This window comes from Tauraco erythrolophus, chromosome 8, assembly GCF_009769465.1.
Source record: "Tauraco erythrolophus isolate bTauEry1 chromosome 8, bTauEry1.pri, whole genome shotgun sequence".
Classification (NCBI taxonomy): Eukaryota; Metazoa; Chordata; class Aves; order Musophagiformes; family Musophagidae; genus Tauraco; species Tauraco erythrolophus.
This window is the reverse complement of record NC_141472.1, coordinates 915,922-941,197: the sequence shown is the minus strand read 5'-3', so window position 1 is coordinate 941,197 and position 25,276 is coordinate 915,922. Positions and strand designations below refer to the sequence as shown.

General features: G+C 43.7%; 1 protein-coding gene across 5 annotated transcripts in view; it reads right to left on the bottom strand.

Annotated features, from left to right (window-relative positions):
• The window catches only part of NCKAP1 (NCK associated protein 1), a 69,778-nt gene extending 46,061 nt beyond the window's left edge, over positions 1–23,717 (bottom strand). For 2 of the 5 annotated variants that reach the window (XM_086615227.1, XM_086615229.1), the window contains exons 1-3: positions 14,408–14,515; positions 3,221–3,238; positions 1,973–2,083 (exon numbers count right to left, since the gene is read on the bottom strand). In XM_086615227.1, coding sequence (XP_086471353.1) covers positions 1,973–2,083; positions 3,221–3,238; positions 14,408–14,515 — 237 coding nt within the window. Of the gene's footprint in view, positions 1–1,972; positions 2,084–3,220; positions 3,239–14,407; positions 14,516–23,697 lie in introns of those variants that run through there. The other 3 variants (XM_086615225.1, XM_086615226.1, XM_086615228.1) reach the window with 2 other exon arrangements.
• Positions 23,718–25,276: the final 1,559 nt, after the last annotated feature.

The window sequence follows — 25,276 nt, the reverse complement described above, 5'->3', positions numbered from 1 at the left end:
ACTATTTCCCCTGCAATCATCCTTTGTAGTGTTTCACTAATCGACACGTCCTCGTTCCAACACGCCTCTTGCCCTTTTAAAACTCTGACCACCCATTTCCCTACTTGAAGGGACTCACTGGTGTGCCGTCCTAATACACAGCGTGCTGGCTGTTGGCCAGGGGCAGGAGGAAGACAAAGGCAGAGCAAGGAGGGCAACATCTTCCCAACCAGGAGCTAGCTACTTACACCCTTCTGAACTAAGGTTTACAAACAAAAATTTATCTTACATCAAACTAGAACTTTTTCTGCAGGTGACTTGGCTTTTACTCATTAGGCATCTCTTACGGGTAGAGGTTTCTTTTGGGAGATACACCACTCTGTGGGAAATCACTACGACAAGCCAACTGCCCTCAGCTCTGGCCGCAGGGAGGGATGGAAACCCCAGCTGCCTACTGCCAGAACTCAAAATCCCTGCTTTAAACTGTGCTCACACAGAGAGGGCTGGCTTTTGGTAGCTGTGCTTAATACACACAGGCCTGGCTGGCTCGTGGTAAATAAACACAAGGACATGACAAAACATTATGAGCGTGTCCTATTTTAGAAACTGTGATTGTCAAAATACATCAAGTTAGCTTTGATCTTTTTCCATAAACTTCAAAGCACCAAATCCTTAAACATCTGTCATTAGTTAAGCTCCAAATTCAGTCAACCACCGGAAGACATATAGAGCATGGATGTAACTGTACTAAGCAAATTCTACGTACATAATCTTTTACTTTTAATAGTAGATCTGCCACTGAAGTTTAGAGAATATGGAAGCATTTACCAAACATGGTTGAAGGGTTTATTATTTTTACACAAATGTCATAAAAAAATTGCTGTACTTGTTACTAACACAACCAAATTCAACACAAAGATGAGCACTGTTAAACAGTACAAAACATGTACAAGTTTTAAGTGAGAAAGCACATCATTACTGAAACAGCTTCCTCTATAAGGGAAAGCTTTTCTGATTTTTTTTCGCCATTGGTATTACTAGGGACATTACATAGAAATTCTAGACAGCACTGTAAAGGAAACTGATTATTCCTACCGCTATTACCACTACCATCCTGCAGAAATCGGAATGCTTAAAGCAAGCCTAAACCTCTCAAGCACACATGCAAGTAGCTGCATGCAGGGAACATGCAAACCCAACACCTACCTCCACTTTCCACCTTTGGAAAGAAATACACGCAGGTAAACCAAAAATCTTTCCCTTGACTTCCAAATGAAACAGAGAAACAAGTGTACATTGCCTGCAAACAAGCCTGCCTGCAATCTAGTAATCTTAATTATCTCTAAAAGGCTACAAAGTCAAACTCCACAGTACTGGATCATCAGAAGGGTGAAAAACAATTTCCTACTGCAACTGAACTCGCCACATCTGAAGCAGAAACAACTCTATTTCCTTGGGATATGTATTTTTGTACCTCACAAGGTTTGTCAGTGCGTACTGAAGCATTCTTTATTCCCACGGGGACCAACCCCACAGGCGAGGGCACGTGTACGGTACAAACACGTTCTCCCACTTCGCAGTCAGGTGCCTTTTATTGATCTGCTGGTCAGGTCTCACCACGAAGTTACACGACTTCCATCTTCTGCAATCTGTCTGGTCACTGAGAATTTCTGCTATCCAAGCAAGGCATGATTCTTTCAAGGATTATTTCCCATTTACAATTCTTTGAAATGGTACAGGAGAGAGCAGGGAAAAAACACCAGAAAACGTCCTACCCTAACAAAACCAATCCATTAATTACAGTATAATATTCTCTCTTTGGAGATAGTTCTTTCTGAAGTATCCCGTTAGACATTTGAATCAACAACTACATTGCAACTGCAACCGTCACCATCAGATGCTTTGTAAGAGTACAAAAAAACCCTCACAGATTGGAGCAACAAGTGCTGAGGCGTATTGAGAAAAATACTCATATAGCCATTTAGTTACTTACATTGTTGTTGCGTGTTTCTACTGCTGGAAACTTCCTGACTATGAATTTGACAGCAGATTCCAGGTTTTTGTCAATAAGATAGGATGGCTTGGCTTTGGGGTCGCCGCATGCCTATAAAAAAATACAATAAAAATGAAGTAAAAACACAATCGACAAGCTAAGGCTAAGTGATAGTTGCAAATCTGAAGACAAACTAGAAAGATTCTTTGTTTTGTTTGTTTTTAGTGAGCAGGTGATAAAATGAAAGGCAAAGTGCAGGGACTGTCACAGCTGAAATATGCAATGGGAAACAGTACAGAGATGCTCTTCTACTGAAAAAGATGCATGGAAGTATCAAAGCAGTTAGTGCAGAACAGCAGTGAGGGGAAAAACTCAATCCTAAAAGAAGGAGAAAAAAAATGGTTTCCTTTTAATGCTATTCCTGGTTTGAGGTAGTGTTGTATTCATCTGGAGTTAATAAAGTGTTAGAAAATTCAATCATGTCATCATCCGTGGAGGACAGTGCTGGGCACATTAAATGATTCAACTATCCTTTGTGAAACAAAACTAAAAGCCCCACCAGCAATCTGCATTTAATTTTTCTTTAAATATGAACTTCAAGACAATTTTCCATCCCACAATAAAACCACCAGTACTTGCCTAAAGCATCCTATTTCCTTAGATTAAGAACTCGAGTTTTGCTCCTTTTCTTTACTCCTATAGTAGCACAGGCTGTGCTTTAAAAGCAGCAATCAAGACATTGCATTAAATTTTGATTTGAACAGAAGTCACAACTAAGTCTCTTCAAGAACTGACACAGACATACCAGGAGAACAGCTTCTGTGGACAAAGGACTGACAAAGCATCTACTTTTGCCAGCTACAGCGCATGCTGTCAGACACACTACTCCTCCTCAGCTAAGCTCCCACTAGCGAGCCATGCTACTCCATTGAGTTTGGAGAAACGGACTAAAAGCAGCACTACTTACATGACAAAACTTGTGCTCAAATTGTTCTTTTCTCTCAAACATTCATTTCATTTTATGGTCCTCACAGGGATTTGCAAAGGAGCTCTGTGTCTCATGCAAAACTGAGTTACATGCTAGGCGTTTCTACGCAACACAGTGACCTCGAATGACAGCTCGTTTAACAACTTTCCACATTGATTTCTATGACCGAGTTGTGGACTGTAGAGACAGAAGTCATGGAGTATGAGACCGATTCTGAAAGCGGGCAAGCGGGCAAAGGGAAGGTGAAAAGCTTTGCAAACCTTCCAAACTTGTCCTTGCTGGGAAAGCAGTGTAATAAAAAGAGAGAAAAATTACATATAAACAGATTACTCTTCAATTCTAAAATACGGTACATTTAAGTGAACTAACACACTATTACCTACATCCGAGAGAACATTACAACCATCTGTTACTCTAGGCAGCATACTTTCTACTGGATGGTGATTATTCTAATACTCAGAAACAACTTTGCACAACAGTAAAATTCTAATAAGTACATGTAAAGTGCTGCGTATATGCTGAGACACGTAACTTTCTCATAGTATTTCCAAACTAAGTTCAGGTAGGGAGAGAAATAAAGGAGTTAACAAACATCACATGCAACTACAGGGGAAAAAAAGAGAGAAACTCAGTGAAGTTTTACATACCTGAAAAAGAAACGGTAGCCAAGAAAAAAAAACAAAAGAGTCATTATTGTAAGTTTCTAAAACTCCTACCAGCAGTACATGACCATCACGATGTATGCTAATGTACTACTCTGTTACAAGAACTCTCACATTTGCTAATTTTTCCACAAAAATGCTAAATTTTATTAAAATACCATATCTATAATACTACAAGTGGAATTTATAATGGAAATACATTCAGCAACACCCACAGTATCAGTTAGATATTAAATAGTTGCTTCCATATTCTTACAGCAGCAAACAACACGTGCCACAGGTCTGTTCTGTACACACTTTAAAGTCTTTACACCATTTCAAAAGTAAAAGTTATACTGTAAATAGGTGTCAAAAAATTAAAGAGTGCACACTGCAAATTTATGAAGGCTGAGTTAACTAGATGTCATGGATTTGTCAGAATCCGGGTCAGATGATGTCAATTTGCTGTCCTTGCCACACATTATACAACTTTCTTTACTAAAAGAAGGATGACAAACTAAGAAAACAGCCCAAAAGACAACACATTTGTGGCCTGTTAAATTCCAGTGTGGTTGCTGTCATATAGGAGACAAGAAATCTGCCACTGTTGACTTTTCCGTCTGAATTCCAATGCTACTTCCACACACATTCCTTATTTTTCCTAGCAATGGACAATTTTCCTCCTATGCATCAGGCCTCTGAAACGCTCACTAGAAGCTATGTTCTGCCCAAGCCCGCACCCACAGATCACTCACACGGAAGCAGATGTTGGAGAACAGTAACACACACATCCTTGCACAGCTTATCGACGGCCAACATCGTCCTCGGTCTAACTGGCAACCCCCTCCATGCATATGAACACGCAAGAGCCTTGCTCCTTCCCACTGTTTGTTTGCAAGCATCTCACTTAAAGCAACTGTAATTCTTCCCACTAATAAACTACACAAGACTGATCCATAGAGAGGAAAATCGCTGCGAGATACAGAAGGTTAAGGTATCCTTCGTACCTTTCAAAATTCCAGCCTCTAAAAAGCCGTGCAAGCCTACCGACGTGGGCTGAACAGAAAGAGGACAACAGACACCACCGAACGAGTAGGTCAATGCCTTTTCCTTCCCTCTCCGATATTCCACAGCAGCTCAGCTCCTTTCTAAGAGCTGACGCTATTGGATTACTGTTGTTGCATCAATAGTTTTCATCCCCACTGCTACGTGCATCCAGCATCGCATGTAGAACAGCCCACGTGAGCTAAACCTCTCTTAAAATGCTAAACAGACCTACGAAGCTCAAGCTCACTATGGTGTACTCTAGAAAGCATAAAAGAATGAAAATACAAACCCCAATCCTAGCACCTTCTCAGCAGCATGAAAGGGTGCTAAGGCACATAACCACTGCAGAAAGAACAAAGACATCGAGGGCAACGGTCTTGGAGCATAGACAAGAGAGGCAGCTTTGGCTTTCCATGCTTCTACGAAGTCAATACAACATCTCGTCAGTACTGTATGGGCAGGAACATCATGGCACAACAGACAGAGATCCCTTTGCCATATACAGCTCTAGCATTCCAACAGAATTTTGAGAATTACCAAAATGCAGTAGTCCCTTCTCAATCAGCCTCAGACATTACTTTTCCCCCCTAAGCGGGCTGCAATAACCTTTCTTCATTTCTTATCTTTAAAAAAAAATAGAATGGCTATGTTTTTTAAACATTAAAAAGAAAAGTTGAGTTAAAAACGTTCTTACTAGTGCAGAATTCATGGAATACAGTTCTGAAGCTATGGGATTCCAGCTGGTACGGCCCTGAAATATTATGCTGAAAGAATCTCCCAGTAGTCATCTCTAAATTCCTTTGCGCAATACTAAACAGCTGTCAAGCAGTTATACTGAAAAAGAGGATGCAAAGCTACCACTAGAGACTAATCAAAGTAATTAAAATAAAAATAAAATAAAAGGACTCGGGCACTGGATTTCTATCAAGTTACACAGCATTTCTCTCCACAGCACTTTAGAACGGTACCCTGCTACGATGCGCTCTCAGCTCAGTGAACGTATTTTCCTGATCTGATTCTGAAATTTCTGATTTCCTGATCGTATCTGATCAATACGATTTCTATAGCTAAGAGATTCACTGTTCAGAATACTTATTTGCTATCACATGCACAGGTCATCAAAATGCAGAGATCAGACTACACGTACTGTTCAGAGATGCTTCGCCATGCCATACGTTTTGACTTAAAGCAGTGTTTTCCTACCTACCCTCATCATCCAGGTAACTAGATTATTATTATTAAACAAAATTCAGATTCTCTTCTTCACTTGATGCTAATAGGTTCTTCTATACTATTTTCACTTTGAAAATGAAGAATGCTGTATAGCTTCACTTTCTAGGTTGTACTCATTCAGAAGTGGCCAACGAGAAAACATTCAACCACAAAAACCTGCTTAAGGTCTATCTTTAAGACAAGCAGCCTCTGCAGAAGAACACAGACTCCAGTACAACTGCCTTTGGCCCAGAATGCACCAACATTAAGAGACATTACAACAAAGAGACCTTTTGCCCAATACAGTTACAGCTATCGCTGCAAAAAAATCAAAGCCTAACATTTTACTTCCTACTTGAGAGCAAAGGATGTTGGAGGAGAACAGAAAAACATCCATCAGCAAAATTACTACATATATCCAGCTGATGTGAAGTTTATGTTCAGGTAAAACCATGGTCAAAAGCCAGAGCCACAGCGCGGTATACAGGGTGCAGATAGAAAACCTAAACTTCACTCATGCCCTTTATACAAACGTGCCACGGGCCCTTCAGTAAGAACATCAGGAAATATTACCAGAGTTACACGGTGCAGGATGATAAAAAAGGCCTAAATATGTTACTGTATTATGGAAATACCTTTTGTCGCCTTCTTTCTGTTGCTAAGCCCAACCTATTTCAAATGACTAGCAGAGTTGTTTCCCAATAAAAGAGAAACAGGGCCATGTGAATCAATAATATCCTATTTTCACCCCCCAAACCTCCTACATCAGCAGATGATAATAAAACAAGTCATATTTTGCAGCAATTTAACACATTTTTATTACTTTAAGAGTTCTTGATTTACTGTTACTGCAGACTTGCGATAAAACACTGCTGAGCACAGTTCCACTGGCCCGTGACAACATACACTGAAACCATCTTGGTCAACAAATCACCTCACCTTCAGGTTTCATTTACAAAGGAATCTGCACTAAAAAACTCTGTGAATTTAACCAGCAAATTGTTTAAATTTCAACAGCAGCAAAAACCACGTCGTCCCTGAGTCAGTAACTTTCACTAGTAAATGGAAATACGCTAAGATTTTTCTTAAGAAAAAGTGGGAAAAGCTCCTGAACGTACCGTTCCCAGTTCACTACAGCACGTTCTCTCGCCACGCACAGTAAAACTGTTGTTCTTGCCTCGTGATAGCTGCTGGCACTGAACACTTCACCCTAAAATGTATCTCTAAGTTTGAACGCCTGGTTTGCAGCCATGCATCCCATAAGTTGTACTGAATTCTGCATGGCAAAGAAACACTCAGAGACTGGTTCACCACCAGCTCTAGATTTTCGCAGGACAAAACGTATTATTTATTCTTTGTTTCTGTCATGCATTTAACATAATGAGACAAGAACGTCAGTTTACCAACTGACAATTTCTAATTTTGAAAAAGCGAAACTACTGAGAAGGGAAGAGAGGTGAATAATCGAAGGCGGGCTGCTTTGGGCGGTGGATCCGTAAGGGAACAGCTCACACTACCTTTGCCTTAACACCTCTGACCAAGCCCACCACAACTGCTTTGCTGTCCTTCAGGTTTTGTGGAAGGTGAAGCTTAATAAGGAACAGGCTGGTCCCAGACAAGCTTTGTGAATAAAGCCTCGGCCCTCTTAACAGCTGTGCAAGCAGAGGCAAGAATTAGTTGGTCAACCGTGGACAAATTGTTAGCTTATAATTTAATATTCTGATGGCTAAAATTTAACTGTCCTACACCAGTATCACTTGGGTGATCTTGTACCAAGTGAATATCGTTACTGATGTCTGCAGTTACATAAATGACTCTTGTACAAAAGGTAAACCTGTATTCTGATATATTAACTATACTAATAGATTCAACCAAAACTGTATTGTTCCCAAGATATAACCAGGATCCAGCATCAGAAGAAAGTCTCTACTTAACCAATTTTTGGACAGGCTCTGCAGAGTTTGGACATATTGAAAACACAGCTCAAAACTATTATAAATTTAACAGCTATTGCACTTTTCACGCACGAAGGTTCAAAAGTTTGGAAGATATTGCACTTTCATATTAATTCATAATTACAATTAAAGGTGTTAAAAGTCACTCCAATGTTTCCTAGAGCTAAGCAAGAAGTCTTCCCACCATTAGTCATTATTTGGTGTCTTGAACCCCAAAGTATACACTTTATTTTAAATCCTAGTGTATCTCTACTCAAAGATTCAATCTGTTAACATGCAAACTCATGTGCAATCAGAAGAAAAGGCTAGAAAGGACCTCAAGAAACTGCTTACCCCACTTTCCTGTTCCAAAGGAGGATCAACTGTACCTGTGTTGCTCCTGGGAGACGTCTGCCAAATCTTTACTTACAGGTCTCCAATGGGCTGCATTCAAAACCATTCTCACAGTCTCTTCCAATATTTAGCCATCTTTTTCACAGAAAGTTAGTTCTAAGGTCTAAACTGAATTTTTCTCGCTACAGTTTAATCCATCACTTCTTGATCTCTGAGCCCATGCTGAATTGCACAAACTATTCCTCTTTCTCTATAGCCATCCTAAATACTTCAAAATGTGTGTTGTTTATTAACTTCCTTTAAAAAAATCTTCCGATTTTCTTAATGGGTGACATTTTCTGTGTCACTGATCTTTCACATCATCCCTGATTTTCTGCAGCAAAACTTAGCTGGCTCACATTTGCCCTGGCACGTCTCTCACCTTTCATGGTTATTTTCTGCAGACTTGCTATCTCATTATTTTTCATTTTGTATTTTTAAATTTCACTAAGCACAAAACAGCTCACAACCATACTTGCTCAGCCGTCTCCAAGTTTGTTAGACCATGCCTACAATTTGTTAAGCTCAAACTGAATTCCAGTTAGGTTCTTCATTACTTCTGTAGCTTCTCCCAAGTCCCCACTTACAAATTTAATTTACACTGTAGTCACCACCTAGGTTGTTAATACGAAGAGAGACTGGAACCAGAGGTAAGGCACACTCCAAGGAGACCCTGCTGAATCACAGCCTGACATGAGATCTTCCAAACCATTCCCTAAAATGGTTATCCAGCCGCTTTCATCATTACGATTTCATCCAGACCGTACTTCCTTGGATTGTTCGTGAGAACAATCGGATGAGGGAACGTCAGCAGCCTAGCTAGGGTCAACATGTAAAATCTCTTCTAAGTTGTCCATACTGGAGCGACCCGTCACCTTGCCGATCAAATACATACATTGGGTTTGACACTATGTGGACAGTGATAAATTCACATTGTCCTCTTGTGTTTGCAGCACCTGTTTAAGAAAGCACTTGGTTCTATTAATCAAACACGGGGCAGGTGAAACGCAAAGAAAAGAAAAATGGAGAGAAGTTTCACTGCCACAAAACTTTCCCTAAGTGTAATTTATAAAGTAACATCTTAATAAAAGAAATCAAGGCAAGAGGAATGCCCTGTCTACTCCGAATCTAAAATGGGATCTGTTAAGACTTTCTAGCTGTATCTCCTCTGCACACGAACGTAAACACCTCTTGCATCTAAAACTGGATTTGGTTTTGTGTCAGCACATGGCAGGGCAAATGAATAGTGATTGGAGGGGGGCATGTAATGCATAGTTGTAAGCAAAGAAACAATGCAAGATATTCCTGGGCATCTACACTTGATGCAAAAGGATAAATCCGCCTGGCTTTCTCTCTGCGTATTTCAGAAGATATCATGGGATATTTTTATATTGTATCAGAGAGTCTTACTGTTTCTTTACAAAATTAGTTGCTTTTCCAAGTTTAAAAACACATGACATGGTATCATCAGTTTGTGTTTGCTTTCTGAGCAAAGGAATTTTTCTATTTATTTTTTTTTTTTACTGCCAGCACAGTGACTGAGAGTTTGTTTGGAGCTTCCTCCTCTTCTTATCAGCAGGACAGTATTCTGAGCCATTCCTCTGAGATCACAGACACAAACTGAGATATACTGTCATCTTAACCTTTAAAGAACATTTATTAAGCACTGGAAGCAATACCACCCCACCCTAGGTCTTCCTGATGACCTGAAGACATTATCTGTTCTCCCCACTACCAACCTTGCAATTCAAAACTGGATTATTTGCGAGCTTTTCCTCTTCAAAGCTCTGCGCTCCAGCACAGAGCTCAGTGTCAAAAGGGTGATCTAATCCTACACCCTTCCAAACTTCAGAGCTCTGCAGTCTGGAAACTTCTCCACGTCCTGCCAGTCACCTAAAATCTTGCCTACTTTTTCCTGAAGAATTGAGCAAAACTGCACACTTTATCGACTGGTTCTATTAATTAAACAATAAACTGGCATTTACAACTGTCCCCTGCAATGTTTAGACTTGGTGAAGTCCTCTCCAGTCCGGTTTTGGAGCTTTTGGGATCTTTTTCTTCACCCCAATCTCACAAGCAGCATAAAAGGCTGGAGAAATTAAGATTTGACCTTTATCCAGCCTTGGCTGATCTGGTCAATTTGTCATCGTTCTACCACAGGAGGCTTGATGCAGTCCTCTTTCTCTCACAGCACGTGCCTTCTCCTGCTCTTTTGAAAAGAGTATGTACTTTAAATGCTGCAGAAGAGAAAATAAATAGGGAAAACAAAAAGTATGCAGTCTTTAAAATGGCTAACAAGTAACATCCTCAATACAGGGAAAAATCCAATATCCCCACTACTGCATCTCTATGAAGAACTAACTGGCAGTTCATCACCTGCTAAATGATTTTAAATCTGGCTTCACTAGGTTATGCGGTGCTCACAATAGGATTGGGACCACATTTTTAGTTTGGAACAGTAAAGATGAAGTCAGCTAAAGCCTCTGCAAACATTCATTCTGTTCTTTATCTACAACTTCAGTTTGGTTATGCAGTTCACAGTTAAGAATTGGTTTAAGAGCCTCATTTTTCAGATACTATGTAACCACCAGAGTTGTGAAAGTCAAAAGAATTTGTTTCCTTAATGACATTTTATGGAAAAATTTTGCACACAAACATAAAACCTGCACCATGAAGAACATGGCTAGCAAAGCAATTAATGCCAAATAACACTCATCGTGGTTGAATAACGCATACACTAAATAACTGAAAACCTTAACTTTTACCTCTAGCAGTTCTGTTGACAGTAGCACTACTTCAACATTCATCAAAATCACACTCTCTTGATTTGCTCTGGATGAATCTATACTTTAGGTATTTTAAAATGAAATTGCTTCTTGTAAATAATTCCCAGTATCCAAGGGCTTTATAAACAAACAAAAGACAGGTTCACAGAAAACAAGATTATTCCTCTGCCACCACTTTTGAACAATACACTTATTTGGCACTACTGGCAGCATCACACAAAGCTTACCGACAGTGTCTTGGTCTGCCCTGAAAGGTAACCTCAAAATCCAAGCTTCACCTGAGCCAGGATGGCATGAAAAATGCTGCTGGTTTTGATTTGCAGGGGTTTAGTCGTAGGCAAGCAATGACAGAAGAGTTACATGAAAAACAATAACACAGTTTCTAGCCCGGATAATTCAGGATAAATTCTTAAACACTAGAAGGAACACATCGGAGAGAAACCGCAATGGTTAAGATTTCCAAGTTCAGGACTAACACTGGTCCCAGTACAAAGCCAGCTGAAAGCAGCAGGCAAAAGGGTGATGCTTCAAAATAACAACAGCAACCAAAAATCCACCTCTGTACAGATCAAAGGTGAGTTCCGTCTCATCATCCACTATCACCCGAGTAACTCCACTTTTCCTATTTTCCATGCCCCTCTCAGAGGCAAAAACACACACATTCTGATACTCCATCTTAAAACCAACAAACTTTAAACTATTTCAGAAGACAACAGCAGCACAGAAGGTCAGTAAGCAGGAAACGATGAACGATTAACAGCTATAAGCACGATGACAACAAAACTGCAATTTATGTAGGAAGATGGAAGTATCAAGTTTCTAAGTGCTTTTAAAAACTTCTGTAATTCCTTGGCAAGCAAAATTTTCCTGCTTTGTTTCTAACAGTTGAGAAAATTCTTAATCCTTTAAAAATCTCTACTCCCTAGACAGCATCTACAGCAATCTGTACGGCAGCTACAAATACTTCACCTCTCACTTCCTCTTGTTAAAAAAAGTCTCAACCATTTCCTCTAACCGCAAGACCACATATTGTGTGGTTATGTCTAGTAACTCGAGTTTCGATACCATCTTCAACAGAGGAAGCTATGAGAATCTCAAACAGCAGGTTTAGAACCAACTGGTTTTAGAGAGGGGAAAAAGTAAAAACAAAAAGAAATAAAGACAAAGTGTTCCAAGCAGCCAGCAACGCAGCAGCTGGGGTGGAGAGAGATCCACAATCAAATACAGTCATCAACCCCGAGACTTCTGGGGCTTACCACCAGAGCTAGCTGGTTAACTCTGTCAAGCAGTACTGACTGCAGCTTACGAAAACAACTATTTGAGTAACAAATCACTACATGAATACACAGAGCTGTGTCTGGGACATCTCCAGATCGGCAAAACTGTATGGCACACGATAATCAAGCCGCTTGGTTGTGCCTCCTCTCTCTCTGTATGTCAGGCCTATGCAATTTTGGATTCAGTCCACGGCATTTGCAGGAAAAACTGGTGTCACCTCTAGTCCTGATGCTCCCCTACTGAGAACCTATCTGCTCGCATCACTTCACTAACATGAGTAATGGCAGAAGCTACCACCATATGGGCAAATGTGCTCAGGACTCCGTCGTCTAAAAATGCCAGCAGAAACACATCTGTAGGCACTGGACTGCTTACCATGAGTAAACTGGACACTGATAACGAAAACAGAGTCCAAACTCTCAACGACCAATGCACAACTGTGTGGCAAGACGAGGTTTCATTTCTCCCATCTCGCTCCCCGCCTTCTCCTCCCAAAGCAGGGCTACGCTCAGGCGAAACTCCCCCAGCCTGTTTTTCACCTGGTACATGTCTCTCAAGGCGTTAACAAGCACACGCACAAAAAAGTCTTCCCCATTTTGATGCTCTTCCCCATAAATAGGGAATTCCTGTTTTGTGTTAAAAGTGTCACTGTATCGCTACAATTACTAAGTTGCAACGATTTTCCAATGTACAAAATCACAAACTACAAGGAACCTCACTTCTGTTTTGGAAAGAGAAGAATTTTCAATAATTTAGTTAGAACGCTTTATTTAGAACAGTGAAGATGTGCAGAAACACTCAAATGCACATCTACTACCGACATTGCTTTGGATCAACACTGACTTCTGAACACTTGAGTGATTTGGGTTTTCTTTTTCTTGGAAAAAAACACCTTCATTAAAATCAACACTGCACTTGGAATAGCCAAGCAGCCCTCACTACTTCTGGAGCACGAGCCTGCCATTTGAGCAAAACAATTAGACACAACACATCCTTCAGCTCAGCTTTTAGGCAGGATGGCTCCGGACCGAAACCGGGGTTCAGAAACCAGCGCCACCACTTAAGCACCGAAAACTCTCCACCTGCCTCTGCCGCAGCACGGGCCAGCTGAACCCGGCGTGCGAGTGGCACAGAAATTTTAACATGCCAAACCTGCAAACGCGTGCTCGTCGCTCGAACGTAACGGCCGGCGTTTTCTGCGAAGTCAGAAACTGCTCTGAGCCATAACCGTGCTCGAGGCAGAGCCAGGACATCCCAGCGAACACCCGCTACGGCAGGCGGGCTGAGCGGCCGGACGCGCTCCGACGGTGCGTGGCACATCAGGAAAACGACGCTGGCAGGAACACGGGAAGCCCCCGGAGCAGGAGATGGCCACAAGCTCCGTTCTTCCATGCAGGAACGCACAGCGGTGTCCTCCCGAAGAGACGTCAACCGAGCACGGAGGCATCACTCCCCCTCTCCGCCGGGACCGGCAGGTTCCCGCACCCCCGGCCCACCCCAGCGAGGCAAAACCCATTTATTCCGCTCCGGGAAGGCGGGAGCAGCTTCGGCACCCCCGGCAGCTCCAAACCTCTGCTGCACCTCCCGCCGGGAGCTGCTAAGCAACGGCGCGCCTCGAACTTATCGAAATAAAACTCACTAATTTTACCCAAACCCCTCCCTTCGGCAGCGGCAGGTTTCGCAGCTCGGCGTGGGAAAGCCCGCGTGAGCGGCCCACTCCCGGCTCCCGTGACTCACGCACGGCGGGGCGGGAGCGGCGGCGGGCGGCACCGGCAGCCGCGGGGGCTGCGCCGGGCCTAGGCCCCGCGGCGGGGGGCGCCGGCCCGCGGGCGCCGCGCAGCACCGGGCCTCGCCCCCTCCCTCCCTCCGTCCCTCCCGCCAGGTAGCGAGGCAGCGGCCGCCCGGGCAGCCCCGGCCCCACCTCCGCCTCCGGGCCCGCGGGCGGCGCAGCGCCGGGCCGGGCCGGAGCGCCTGACCGCGGCGGCGGCGCCGCTCCCGCCGCCTCCCCGCCCCGCAGCTAGGCCGCGGCGCAGCCAGGGGAGCCGCAAGCCGCGCGGCGGGGCGCCAGGCCGGCCGGGGCCCGGTGGGGCGGCGGCGGCGGCGGGGATCGCGGCGGGGCGGTTCCTCCCCCCGCCTCCCTACCGGGGCCCCCGCACCTTCTTGATGTTGTAGAGCCGGGTGAGCATGCCGACGCCCCGGTCGTTCAGGATGGTGAGCTTCTCCGCCAGCTTCTGCTGGCTCGGCTGCAGCACGGACCGCGACATCCTGCCCCGCTGCGCGCCGCGCCGCCGGCCCGGGCCCCGCCGCTCGCAGCCCCGCCGTGGCGCGGCCGCCGCCGCCGCCGGCCTCGCTCGCCGCTGCCTGCGCGGGGCGTGGCCACGGCGGCGCGGCGCGCGTCACGTGGCGCGGCGCGCGGCCGCCCCCTGCGGGCGCGCGGCGGCGCAGCAGGGCTCGTCGGCTCCCGCCAAAGATGGCGGCCGGCGCCGCTCCCTCCCGTTCTTCAGAGCGGCCCCGCCGGGCCGTGTTCTGGGGAGGATCCCGCGGCGCGCTTCGCAGCCACCAGGAGAGTTCGAGTTTCTTCAGCAAAACCCGATTCGCGTTATTTAATCGTGCGGAACCGAGAGCGGGAGCTCGTGGGAGCGCGGCACGGCGCGTACCGACACAGCCACCGACCCCGGTTCGCTGAGGGCCCCTCTGCCGGCACCGCCGCGCGGCCCCGCGGTGGGAGCCGCGGGCAGGAAGAAGGCACGGACACCCGTGGAGCGGGGCCGTGAGGGAGCCGGTGATCCCCTGCCGCTGCGGAGGCTCTGGCCGCTCCCCGGGGCTGTCGCTCCAGACCGAGAGCAAGGCCAGTTCGATCGGTCCCACCGCCGCCGTTTGTTTTTCTCCGGAAGCCACGGGAATTAAGGGACGTGTCTTTAAGGCGCGGCGAGACTTCCAAGCCATGAACGCCGGGGAGAGGCCTCCCCGAGAGCTGTCCGTCGCTGCAGCCTGCGGGCCAGAGCCCTGCTGCCCAGCAGCCAGCGCACCCAGCCGGGTGCAGGGCTACCCAGCCCGGTTATGGGAGAGAGGTGCAAGAATTCACCTTCTCGTCTCTTTTTTTTATTACGGCACCACCATCTGTGCCTTTTCTGCTTCTTAATACTTCTGTGGAATGTTCTGCTTGCTTTTTCCCATTAGAAACCAGAACCAGGCGATCTCGGCCCTTCAGCGGGTTTAAACGAACAGATTTTAGAATGCACAGAAAAAACACGCAGGTTTAATTACCTGCATGTCATAAAACTGTGGCTGACCTCCTCCTGCACTTGAGCTGCTACAAGATCGTTTGCGATTCAGAAGGGAACTGGGAAGCCAGAACTCAGTTCCAGTCTCCAGCCTGCTACTGAGTCATTCCTTGGCCTTTATCAGACGATCTCCTGCCTCAGCTTTGCGGGGAATACCTCGCAACAACCTTGTAACGATTAATTAGGTTAGACCTGACCTTTCTGTGCCAGAGTCTATGGAAAACAACTGAAACATTCAAATGGGTAATAAAGCACAACACGCTATGTAATTTCAAAAGATTTAATTAATATCTACAGTAATATTTGTACACAAAGCATCTTTATATTTTTTTCAATATCAAATATAATATTTCTAGTGCAACAAAGAGGTTTCCCATGTAGTCACACTGCAAAACAAGAACAATGACAAAGCATGTGTTTTGCCCTCTTGCTTTTGAGCACTTCCTGCTCATCGGAAGGAGAAAACGTGCACATCTAGGAAGATACAGTCAAAAAGTTAGGTGTCACAGGAGCCACGTCAAATAAAAGCTTGGGAAGCTGTGCTGTATGTGAACAGAGAAATCACAGTAACAGAAAGCAGATGTCACCGAGATCAAACTTGGTTAATGTGAATGCATGCACTTCAGCAGTCAACAGTTTTGTCACAGTTTTTAATGGTGGCAGGGTAAAATCCACAATGTCGTACTGCTTTTGCTGCAAAGTTCTACAGAAAATGCAAGAATACATTCAGGTTTCCAGCAGAAAGATTTATTGCATATTAAGCTTTGTAATAACAGCATAACTCACAGGTGTGGCAAAATCAAGCGAAGGGAAGAATATGGCTAAGAATTATTTTTAAAACACAACTACTACTTGCTTGATGGTTTATTAATGATTAACATTCAAACACTTTAAAGTATTTATTCTAAAAGGACAAGTTTAGGGCAAGTTTCAAATAGCACTTGAGATTTGGCTTGAGCTCAGCTCTGCCCCTTTTGAAGCCAACCTTCAGTTCAGTTCAGGGTTTAATTGTGCTGTTCACTACAGAGCTGTCAGCCAGCAATGAAATGCTGTTTGAGAAGCTCCAGAAGAACAATCACCAACTAGCTCCGTATGTGTCACCTGCACCCGGTGTTCAGCAAAGCATGTGGATGGGAAGGATGCTTTTCTGGCACAGCTACTGTGAAACACATCCTGGACCAGTTACTTCCATGGAACAGACTGTGCTGCCACCTAAGTCTTTGCTACCCTTCTAACTCACATTTTGATATAAGTATTTCTGAGTATATATTTCCTTTCCCATCTACATTTTTCTCCTTGCTTTAACTTCTTCTGACGTGGGGACAGTTCCAAACTCCATGACTAGGAGCTCCAGTGAAATGGCAGCCATCAGGAGCTGCCCTCTCCATGAGCAACCTAGCACGGTGCACTGCATGACTTCAGCCAGTTTGGCCAACAGAACCCAGAAGCAATTTTTACAGACTCGTTTTGTTCAATATTTCCTTTTCAAGTAGACACAACTCAAAACACAAAGCCAAACTGTTGTTTGAACAGACCAGAATTTTTAAATGGTCGCTATCATAATCCCAATGTTTTGGGTCATGCCATAGCATGTGTTTGTTGATAACACATAAATATTTATTACATTGTTAAGCTTGCACCTAAAGGCACACAAGCTGAAAGCTTTACCATACAAAGGCTATACTATTGTTTAGATCACCTATAAAAACCATAAATAGCACTGAACAAACATAATTGCCTTTATCAGACAGACTTCTAATCTTATCTGAAGGAGCAACAGGTTCAAAGACTTCCATCCTCACTACACCAAGCTGACAGATTCATTGCATTTTAACCTATAATTTTCTTGATGATCCCAACCTTTTTCATTATTTCATCTGTCACGAAGCCAACATGTCTACAATTTCCCATGTTCTCTTTTTTCCTCTCTTTAAAGGTATTTGGGCATTATTTTCATCTACTCTCTCATTAACATGCAAACTCACACGTGTGCCACCTCCCTGTTCGGTTTTGTCACATCTCCAAGTCCTTCCAGCCAAGGCTGCAGATGGCACACAGCAGCTGCTCAGAGATACGAGGCCTTTGGACTTCAAAGAACAGGAACATCAGATGGGGAGGATGTAAAGGAGGTATGCAAAGCTCATTTGAAACAGACAACGAACACTACAGCAGCTCTTTCACGCGCTGCAGGAACCTGCCAGTTTCAGAATGCTGCTTCTTATACTGGAAGGACAATATGATGAGCCTGCTGCAGAACTTCCAATCCTACGCTATGCCAACGAGCCTCCATCAGTAGAGAAGCAAGTTGTTATCAACACTGCTTTCTTCCCATGTCCCAGGTCCACAACTAACCAGTAACACTTCACCAGCAATCAAATGTCAGCCTGGTGGCTACAGAAGTTTGTGACAGCAGAAGGAAAACTCGTTTTGTGTGAGATATTGGCATGGCTAAGCAGAAGGAGCTTCGGAAGCATTGGTGGGCTGAGATTTGGCTTCTTTCAGCCAGAAGCACTGATTATTTTTAGGACAGGTAGGATCAAGTTTAAGTTTTTCTCCCTGGCTATCAAACAAAGCTTAGGAGGGCTGTCAGAATGAGTCACCCAACTAAAGTAAGGTCTTGAACTGATATGGGTGTAGACCTGAAGTTAGGTTTCTAGGCAGAGGTTACATCACCAGCTTAAACATCCTGGTAAATACTGAAATCGGAAAGGGCTCTGGAGTAGGAGTCCACCTAGATTAGAAAGGGCATTTTATTTGCAGTTTCCTTACAGGCTGGAAAGTCAAGAGGAACCTACAGTGATCTCTGAGATGTCTGAGGCCACTAAATAGAGACAGATGCCTAACAGGCTTGCAAGTCTTTATCATAAAGATAGAATCATAGAACTGTTCAGGTTGGAAGAGGCCTTGAAGATCACGGACCCCAACTGTTAACCTGTCACTGCCCAGTCCATCACTAAACCATGTCCCTCAGCACCACATTTATACATCTTAAATACCTGCAGGGATAGTGGCTCAACCACTTCCCTGGGCAGCCTGTTCCCACGCCCAACAACCCCTTCTGTGAAGAAATTTTTCCTAATATCCAGTCTAAACCTCCCCTGGCACAACTTTTGCCATTTCCTCTTGTCCTATCACTTGTTACTCAGAAGAAGAGACTGACCCCCACCTCGCTACAACCTCCTTTCAGGTAGTTGTAGAGGTGAGCTGGTCCATGCTAACCGCCCACTGACCAGAATAAACCATGAGTGATCCGTTTGCAAAGGATGATCTCCATCCTCTCTGAAACTGGGATGTGGTCAGAAAGTTGTGCACTGATGCTGGAACACAGATGCCAGCTAACCAAACAGGAGCCATCAAAGTGGTCCAAGAAAAATTCTGGGGCTTCTTTTGGCCCCACAGACGTTTTTCAGTGTCTTGATCTGCCTAAGGAGCCTTCTTTGGCAGCACACACAAGCTCATGTGCTCTGACCTACTTCCTTTAGCCTCTGTTCCACTCCTCCTTCTGTCCTAGATAAATGAGGTAGCACCAGGGACTAGTGTATGGCTACAGTTATAAATGTACAAAAATAACCTATTAGAGGTTTCTTGGTCTCCTCCCTTCTTTCTTTCATGAGAACAGCATGTACCTCTTGGAAAAAAAATAGCTTTTCCAGTCCATCCAAAGACTGAGAAAGCAGCTCTCTGCCTTAAACCTACCATGCATTTAGGGGAGGAAACTTGTTTAGGGTTGGACAGAAAACAGCTACTCCATTTTATGAAAAATTACAAAATTTCAAAATTCAGGGGAAGCCAAGAACTCTCAGCACTGCTCACAAGAAGGTATTGACTGGTACTCAAAATACTAAAGAGCCTGTTTGGTAGGACTCTTGTCCTGAATCAAACTTGGGTGGAAATCTTTCACATTCAAAGACAGTGCTGTTCAGTAAGCTTTTGGTGATTTTGAAAGCGTGATTAAAAGATGTGGAGGGCAAGGAGGAAAGGGAAAAGATGGTCATGACTTGTTTTGATAGTCTCAAAGTAAGAAATCTTCCTAATTAAGATGTTAAAGTAGCAAGTTAATTCAAACTTCAACTGAAATGATTCGATTCATATTGACATCCAAATCTGTACTTTTCTACCATTAGTCTATGCCCAAATCAATTACATGTTTTTTCTAAAGTAAACCAGAAAACATTGCTACGTTATCTTGAACTTCATTTACAGTCTACATGACAAAATGAATCCCGTATAAAAATCACCTAATACATCATTATTTTAATGAGCAAACATAACTTTAAAAGTAAGGATTAGATAAGAAAGTTTGGAGCAAATTTTCAGTTAAAGCAAAATGATTCTGCATTTTCTCTTTACTGAAATACTCAAAGAGAAGACAGTTAAAGCCCCTGATCTTTCAGTCTATCTGCTTATTGAAGAATAAAAGAAAAATGTTCAACAGAGAGACCTAAGAGACAGTTCAGGTCAATCTGGGTCACTGACTCTGCACAATAACAAAGATGATTAGTTTTTTTTCAAGTGTGTGTGCACCTATGTGTATATTCCAGGATGCCACCTCTTTTTCTAGAATTCTTTCCTTTAAGTTACCAGGTTTTTTCTCCTTTTTCAAATACTTTCAGCTATCCCCAAAATACAGATAGATGCATCTCCCTCAGTCCTGACAGCAAAAATAAATCCCAGCAGTATCACTCTGCTGACATATACAGTATCACATTATAAACTTACTCACGATAGTAGTTTTTATCCCATCAACACTACTGGCTAGTAAGGCTTGACCCTGTCACCTGTAATTTGTGTTCTCTTACAGTTCACAGACACTGCCTCTGGGGTCAGGGATTTTATGTAATTCAAATATGAAGTAGGCTTATAGAATTTTTAAACTTTATAATACTAAGCCTACTTGTTTTATGATGCATTTGACTAGAAAGAAAATAAAAACCTAAGGACTTGGTAGACCAAAAGCCTATCCAGCTCAGTATCCTCTCTCCATCCTGTGGCCAAAGAGCAGAGCCCTACAGAAGAGCACGAGAACAGACTCAGCCCTGCAAAATATGCTCCCAGACTCCAACAGTTTGGGGCTCGGGGACTTCGTGGGCCACAGACTGTCTTGGTGTTTAGTAGCTGTGGATCTACTTATCTTCTACAAACATGTCCATCATCATCTGTGCCCATGCAAGCTTGCAGGATTCTGTAGCAAAGGCTCACTTAGCTCAGATGTGTCTCGTATACAGGAGGTGGATAAATAACAGCCCCACTCCTGCCTGGACATGTCTGTATTTTGAAAGGGAAAGAGAAATCAGATCTCTCCTCGCTAGTGGGACGGAAATTATTAGGAAGCTCTGCGCTGGCTGGATCAAACTGTAGACATGGAATGAGACAGGGCACAGATAGCTTCATTTGCCTTCCCTGCCTGCAGGGAACTTCTTCCCACGCAGCGGCGCGCAAGCACAACGCAATATCAGCAGTGTGCTGAGGCAGGAAAAGGGCATGCAGAGGAACCAGAATATCTGAGATTGTTTTTGCAGGAAGCGAGACGCTGTGCTTACACGTTTCACTTCACATCAACCCTTACTGACAGAAGGCATCTCTGCACTTCCATGTCTGACTAAGCTAACCTACAAAATAATTCTCCTGCTGCACTCGGTTTGTGGTCTGACTAGAAGATGCAATGGCTTCCTCCTTAAACTCTGCGAAACTAGAAAAACTTGCAATGCCTCTTGGTACAAATAGTAACATTGGTATTTTAGCATGTCTGTGGAAGCTACACACCAGCAAAAGCTACACATAAGATGATACAAGAACTCAGAAGTAAACTTTGATTTTACCTTCTTTACTTTCACCTTTCCGGGCTGTAGGCTCAGTCTTTGTTGCAAGAGAAACTTTTGGGGACTTTTTTTTCTAGAGTAGCTCTCATGTCTTTGAGCAGCCACTGAAACAAATTTGCAGAGAACCAGGAGGGTTGAGAGTTAGATTAATTGCATTTATCCAGAAGTAACCTGCTGAAGTATGGAACGGAAATTGCTCTTTCGAGCGTTCTGATAACAACAAGTTGTAAGTAGTCATAAGAGTCAGCCATTGAAAAAGCAGAATTTTACCTTTTACTTCACCCCTGCCCCTAAAATGGGGAAAGAAAACCATGCTTTGGGTTTCAGAGGACTTGAAAACATTACAGAAGCTCACCTATGTTAACATTTCTCTTGAAAAGCTCAGATTTTCTCTTCTCTTTTTGAAAGTCATGACCCTTAGAGGTTCTTTTCAGGCCTCACCGCACAGTTAATTTATCTTAAGTAATTTTTTCTGAAGTGAAGATATTCTTAAAATGGAATAACACACAAACAGTAGGGAACAGCTGCCTTGGTGACTGATGGTCTGTGCTAACTGGACAGCTAACCATCACTTTGCAGAGCCGCTAGCCTGGACAGAAGGTGTCTTGTATGTGCACATTGTTGTTAAAATGGGTCACGTTTTTGTAGCTTAATAGTCTGCTCCTTTCCCTGATTAACTTTGCCTGTGTTTCTACTACTGAGCTGATGTACTCAGTCTTACACCAAGGTTCACGAACACACAATTTTAAAAATAAACATCTATATCTTCACTCACATATGACCTCACTGAAGTTAAAAGTGCTCCTGAAGAAGAAAAACCTGAGTGCAAATGGGAGCAGAATTCAGATCCAGCTTATGTACCACAGACATGAGTTGTGCCTCATCTTCCTCACACCAACAGGCACCCAGGGATACTCCCTATGGCTCTTAAGCATTTCAGCTTTGCATTCTACCCAGTTCCTCAGTGCTCATTCCTCAGGATAATCTGTGACACACTATAAAAATACACATCTTTACATCAGTGAATCAGCCTGCTTGTTTGCATGGATTGCTCACCAAGCGTGGCGAGAGCAGAGAGGAATGCCCTGAGAAGTGTTTGTAGGGCCATGCCTTTGGTTATGGGCATGGCTTTGCTTCTGGGACAACTTCCCTACAGCAATATGATGAGATATGCCAGTGGAAACACCCCTGATTAAAGCCAGCTTTACAAGAACCAGCAAATAATGCTGCTTGAAATAAAAAAAAAAAAAAAAACAAAAATAAGGAGGAGCTGCCTACCCTTCAGGCCAGGGATAGAAGGTAGTGTTTGGAGGAAGTTCACAGTCTTACGAAGCCCTGGGCCTCTGATTGCTCGCAGCCTTTTGCAGCATGGACTGGGCTTTCACATGCACGCTGTCAGAGTCAGATCACCAAGTCAGTCTCCCAGGCTACAGACTCAAAGACTTGAGGAACTGGCTCTATTTCTGGGCTTGACCAAGATGCATCCTCTGCTTTCACCTGAAAAAAACTCCAGAGGTAAAACCAGTCAAGAATGACGTAGCATCCATGAGAAGAGTAGCTTTAATGGCTGGTTTGATTGGTACATAAAGGGCTACAGGAAGAGAGGCTATGTAAGTGTGTGCTTAGGATATATACTACCCCTTGCAACAGGGAGAAACCCTCTGCAGGATTAAATGAACACCACAACAATGTAGAAACAAAGTACAAAACAATTTCAGGTTGACTTCCAGCACCTCTGGCCTCACCCCATTCCTATATACAACTGCACATTGCTTATCCAGTGGGGTCCAGTGCTTCCGATGGGTTACAAACTGGCAGAGTCAGGAATCCAGAAACAAACACCTTACACTGAAGCTTAGCTCGCTAACAATCAGGTCACAGTGCGTGCAACTGCAGCAGTATGTGCAGGAATGTCCTGTCAGCTTTTAATTTTGATAACTTTCTGCACACAGCCTTCAGCGTGGTGCTGCTGCCCATAACTTTCCCCATTTGGGCCAACGACTACAGCAACATTTTTCAATGTCATATAGGTAATCTGCCCCTGTCTTCGCCCCTTCTTCCTGCCATCCTAAAAGAAAACAAACTACAATAATTAGCAAACTTACAGTTTTAGGCCTATATGGCTCACCTCAGCAATGCGGTGATCTCAGTACACAAAACTGAGAATCCTTGCAGACTTTTCACTCTTCACTCTATTGAGTTCCAGAAAAGGCCTTGGTACAAATTCATTCTTCCCCACAAAATGACATTTCAGTATTTTGTCTACACTTCGGTCATATTTCATTTCCCAGTCAGGATCCCACTTAAGACAGATTTTCCAGGCGTGCTACTGGATAGCAGGACAAAAGAGGCAGTATCTGCATCCTCATTCAGGATACGGCACAAAGGTACACAGCCAGGCTGGAGAAGAGGACAAGTCATTCTTCATCAACCTCACTCTCACTTTGCTGGGACACTAGTTTTCTTCTAGAACATTCGTTCCATGCCTACCAGATGCAGACAAGTCTAAAGGATGGAAAACAAATAGAGGAGAAGAAATGAGTGGTTGTGTCTCAGTCAAAACCTCTGTACACGAGGGAAATGGCACGGAGCACAGACACATGCCAGAGCAAACACCTCTGAAGGGAACCATGTGTGGGTTTTTTTTCCCCACCCTCCTCTAGCACATCATACTCCAGCCATCCTCCCAGGTACCATCTTGCCCTGTCACTTAGGGTGTGAATGATCCTGAGCTTGTGCCTCTGAGCTGCTGGCTTCTTCAGAAATAGGAAAGACAGCAGGAGTGGCCACCATGTCTTGGCAACTGCACAACACAAACTGAGACTCTGCATCAGATAAGGGCCTCCACGCTGTGTGGGGCACACCGTTCTGGACCGTATGAGGTGGACAAGTCACTGGTAAAAATGCTTATACATGCATCAGCACAATGGCAGTGAAACAGTTACCATGCCAGGGGCTGCCCTGCTCGAGTCAGTATGGACAGGAGCTGTCTGTCCCAGGGGTCCAAGCACCACCCAGTACTTTGTTAACTGACTAAGACACAGACAGCAATTCCAGTTTTAAGCTATTCTTTGCAGTTGTTTCAAATATGAGATCACCTCTCTTGAACACGGCCATCCTCAAATACCACAGTGTGTTTCAGAAAAGGCTGGTCAGAACTTCATACAATAGCATTATTATTTCCCTCTCTCTACTTTTAAAGACCTCCTGGTGGACTCTATGGTCACGCTTGCCTTTCTCATCACCACGCTACATTCCTGACTCACAGTCATCCCGTGACCAACTGCTGCACAGAGCTATTTCCAACTTCTCAGTTATTTTCAACTAATGAACTTACAGGCTGCAGCAGAGGCTAGTACTAGTTAGATAACAGCTGATGATATTGGGGATTTTGCCCCACTTTATTCCTCAAAGTCTTCTGGTTATTTCAGTTTGAAATGTAATGTTATCAACATACTAATTAAGGTCTGATTCTCTACTTAAGTTACTGACATAAGCAATTGACTCTCAGTTTTTGGTGCATTGTACAATCAAGTTCAACCCTCTAACATACAGAGTGCAAGGCAGGTTTCTCTGAGTCAGCTATCTGGAACGTCTGGTTATCATTTCTCTGATAGAAGCTAGCTCTTTTGCAAGGATAATTACAGACAGTACCTGAACCAAAAGGAATAGCAGAAGGAAAAAATACATAGAGATGATGTATCATCATATGAGCTTTCTGAACGTGTACAAGCTGGTTTTATCTGTAATAATTAGTGTCTGTTACACATTTCTTGGTTTAGACCCACTAGAACAGGTTCTGCTGAATTTGTTGACAGACAATACAAAAGAACTATGAACTTAAAAATGACTTCAAACTCTACTGCATTTGCATTGGTAGGTAGCTTACTCAAAACCTGAAAATCCAGCAATACCATAAATG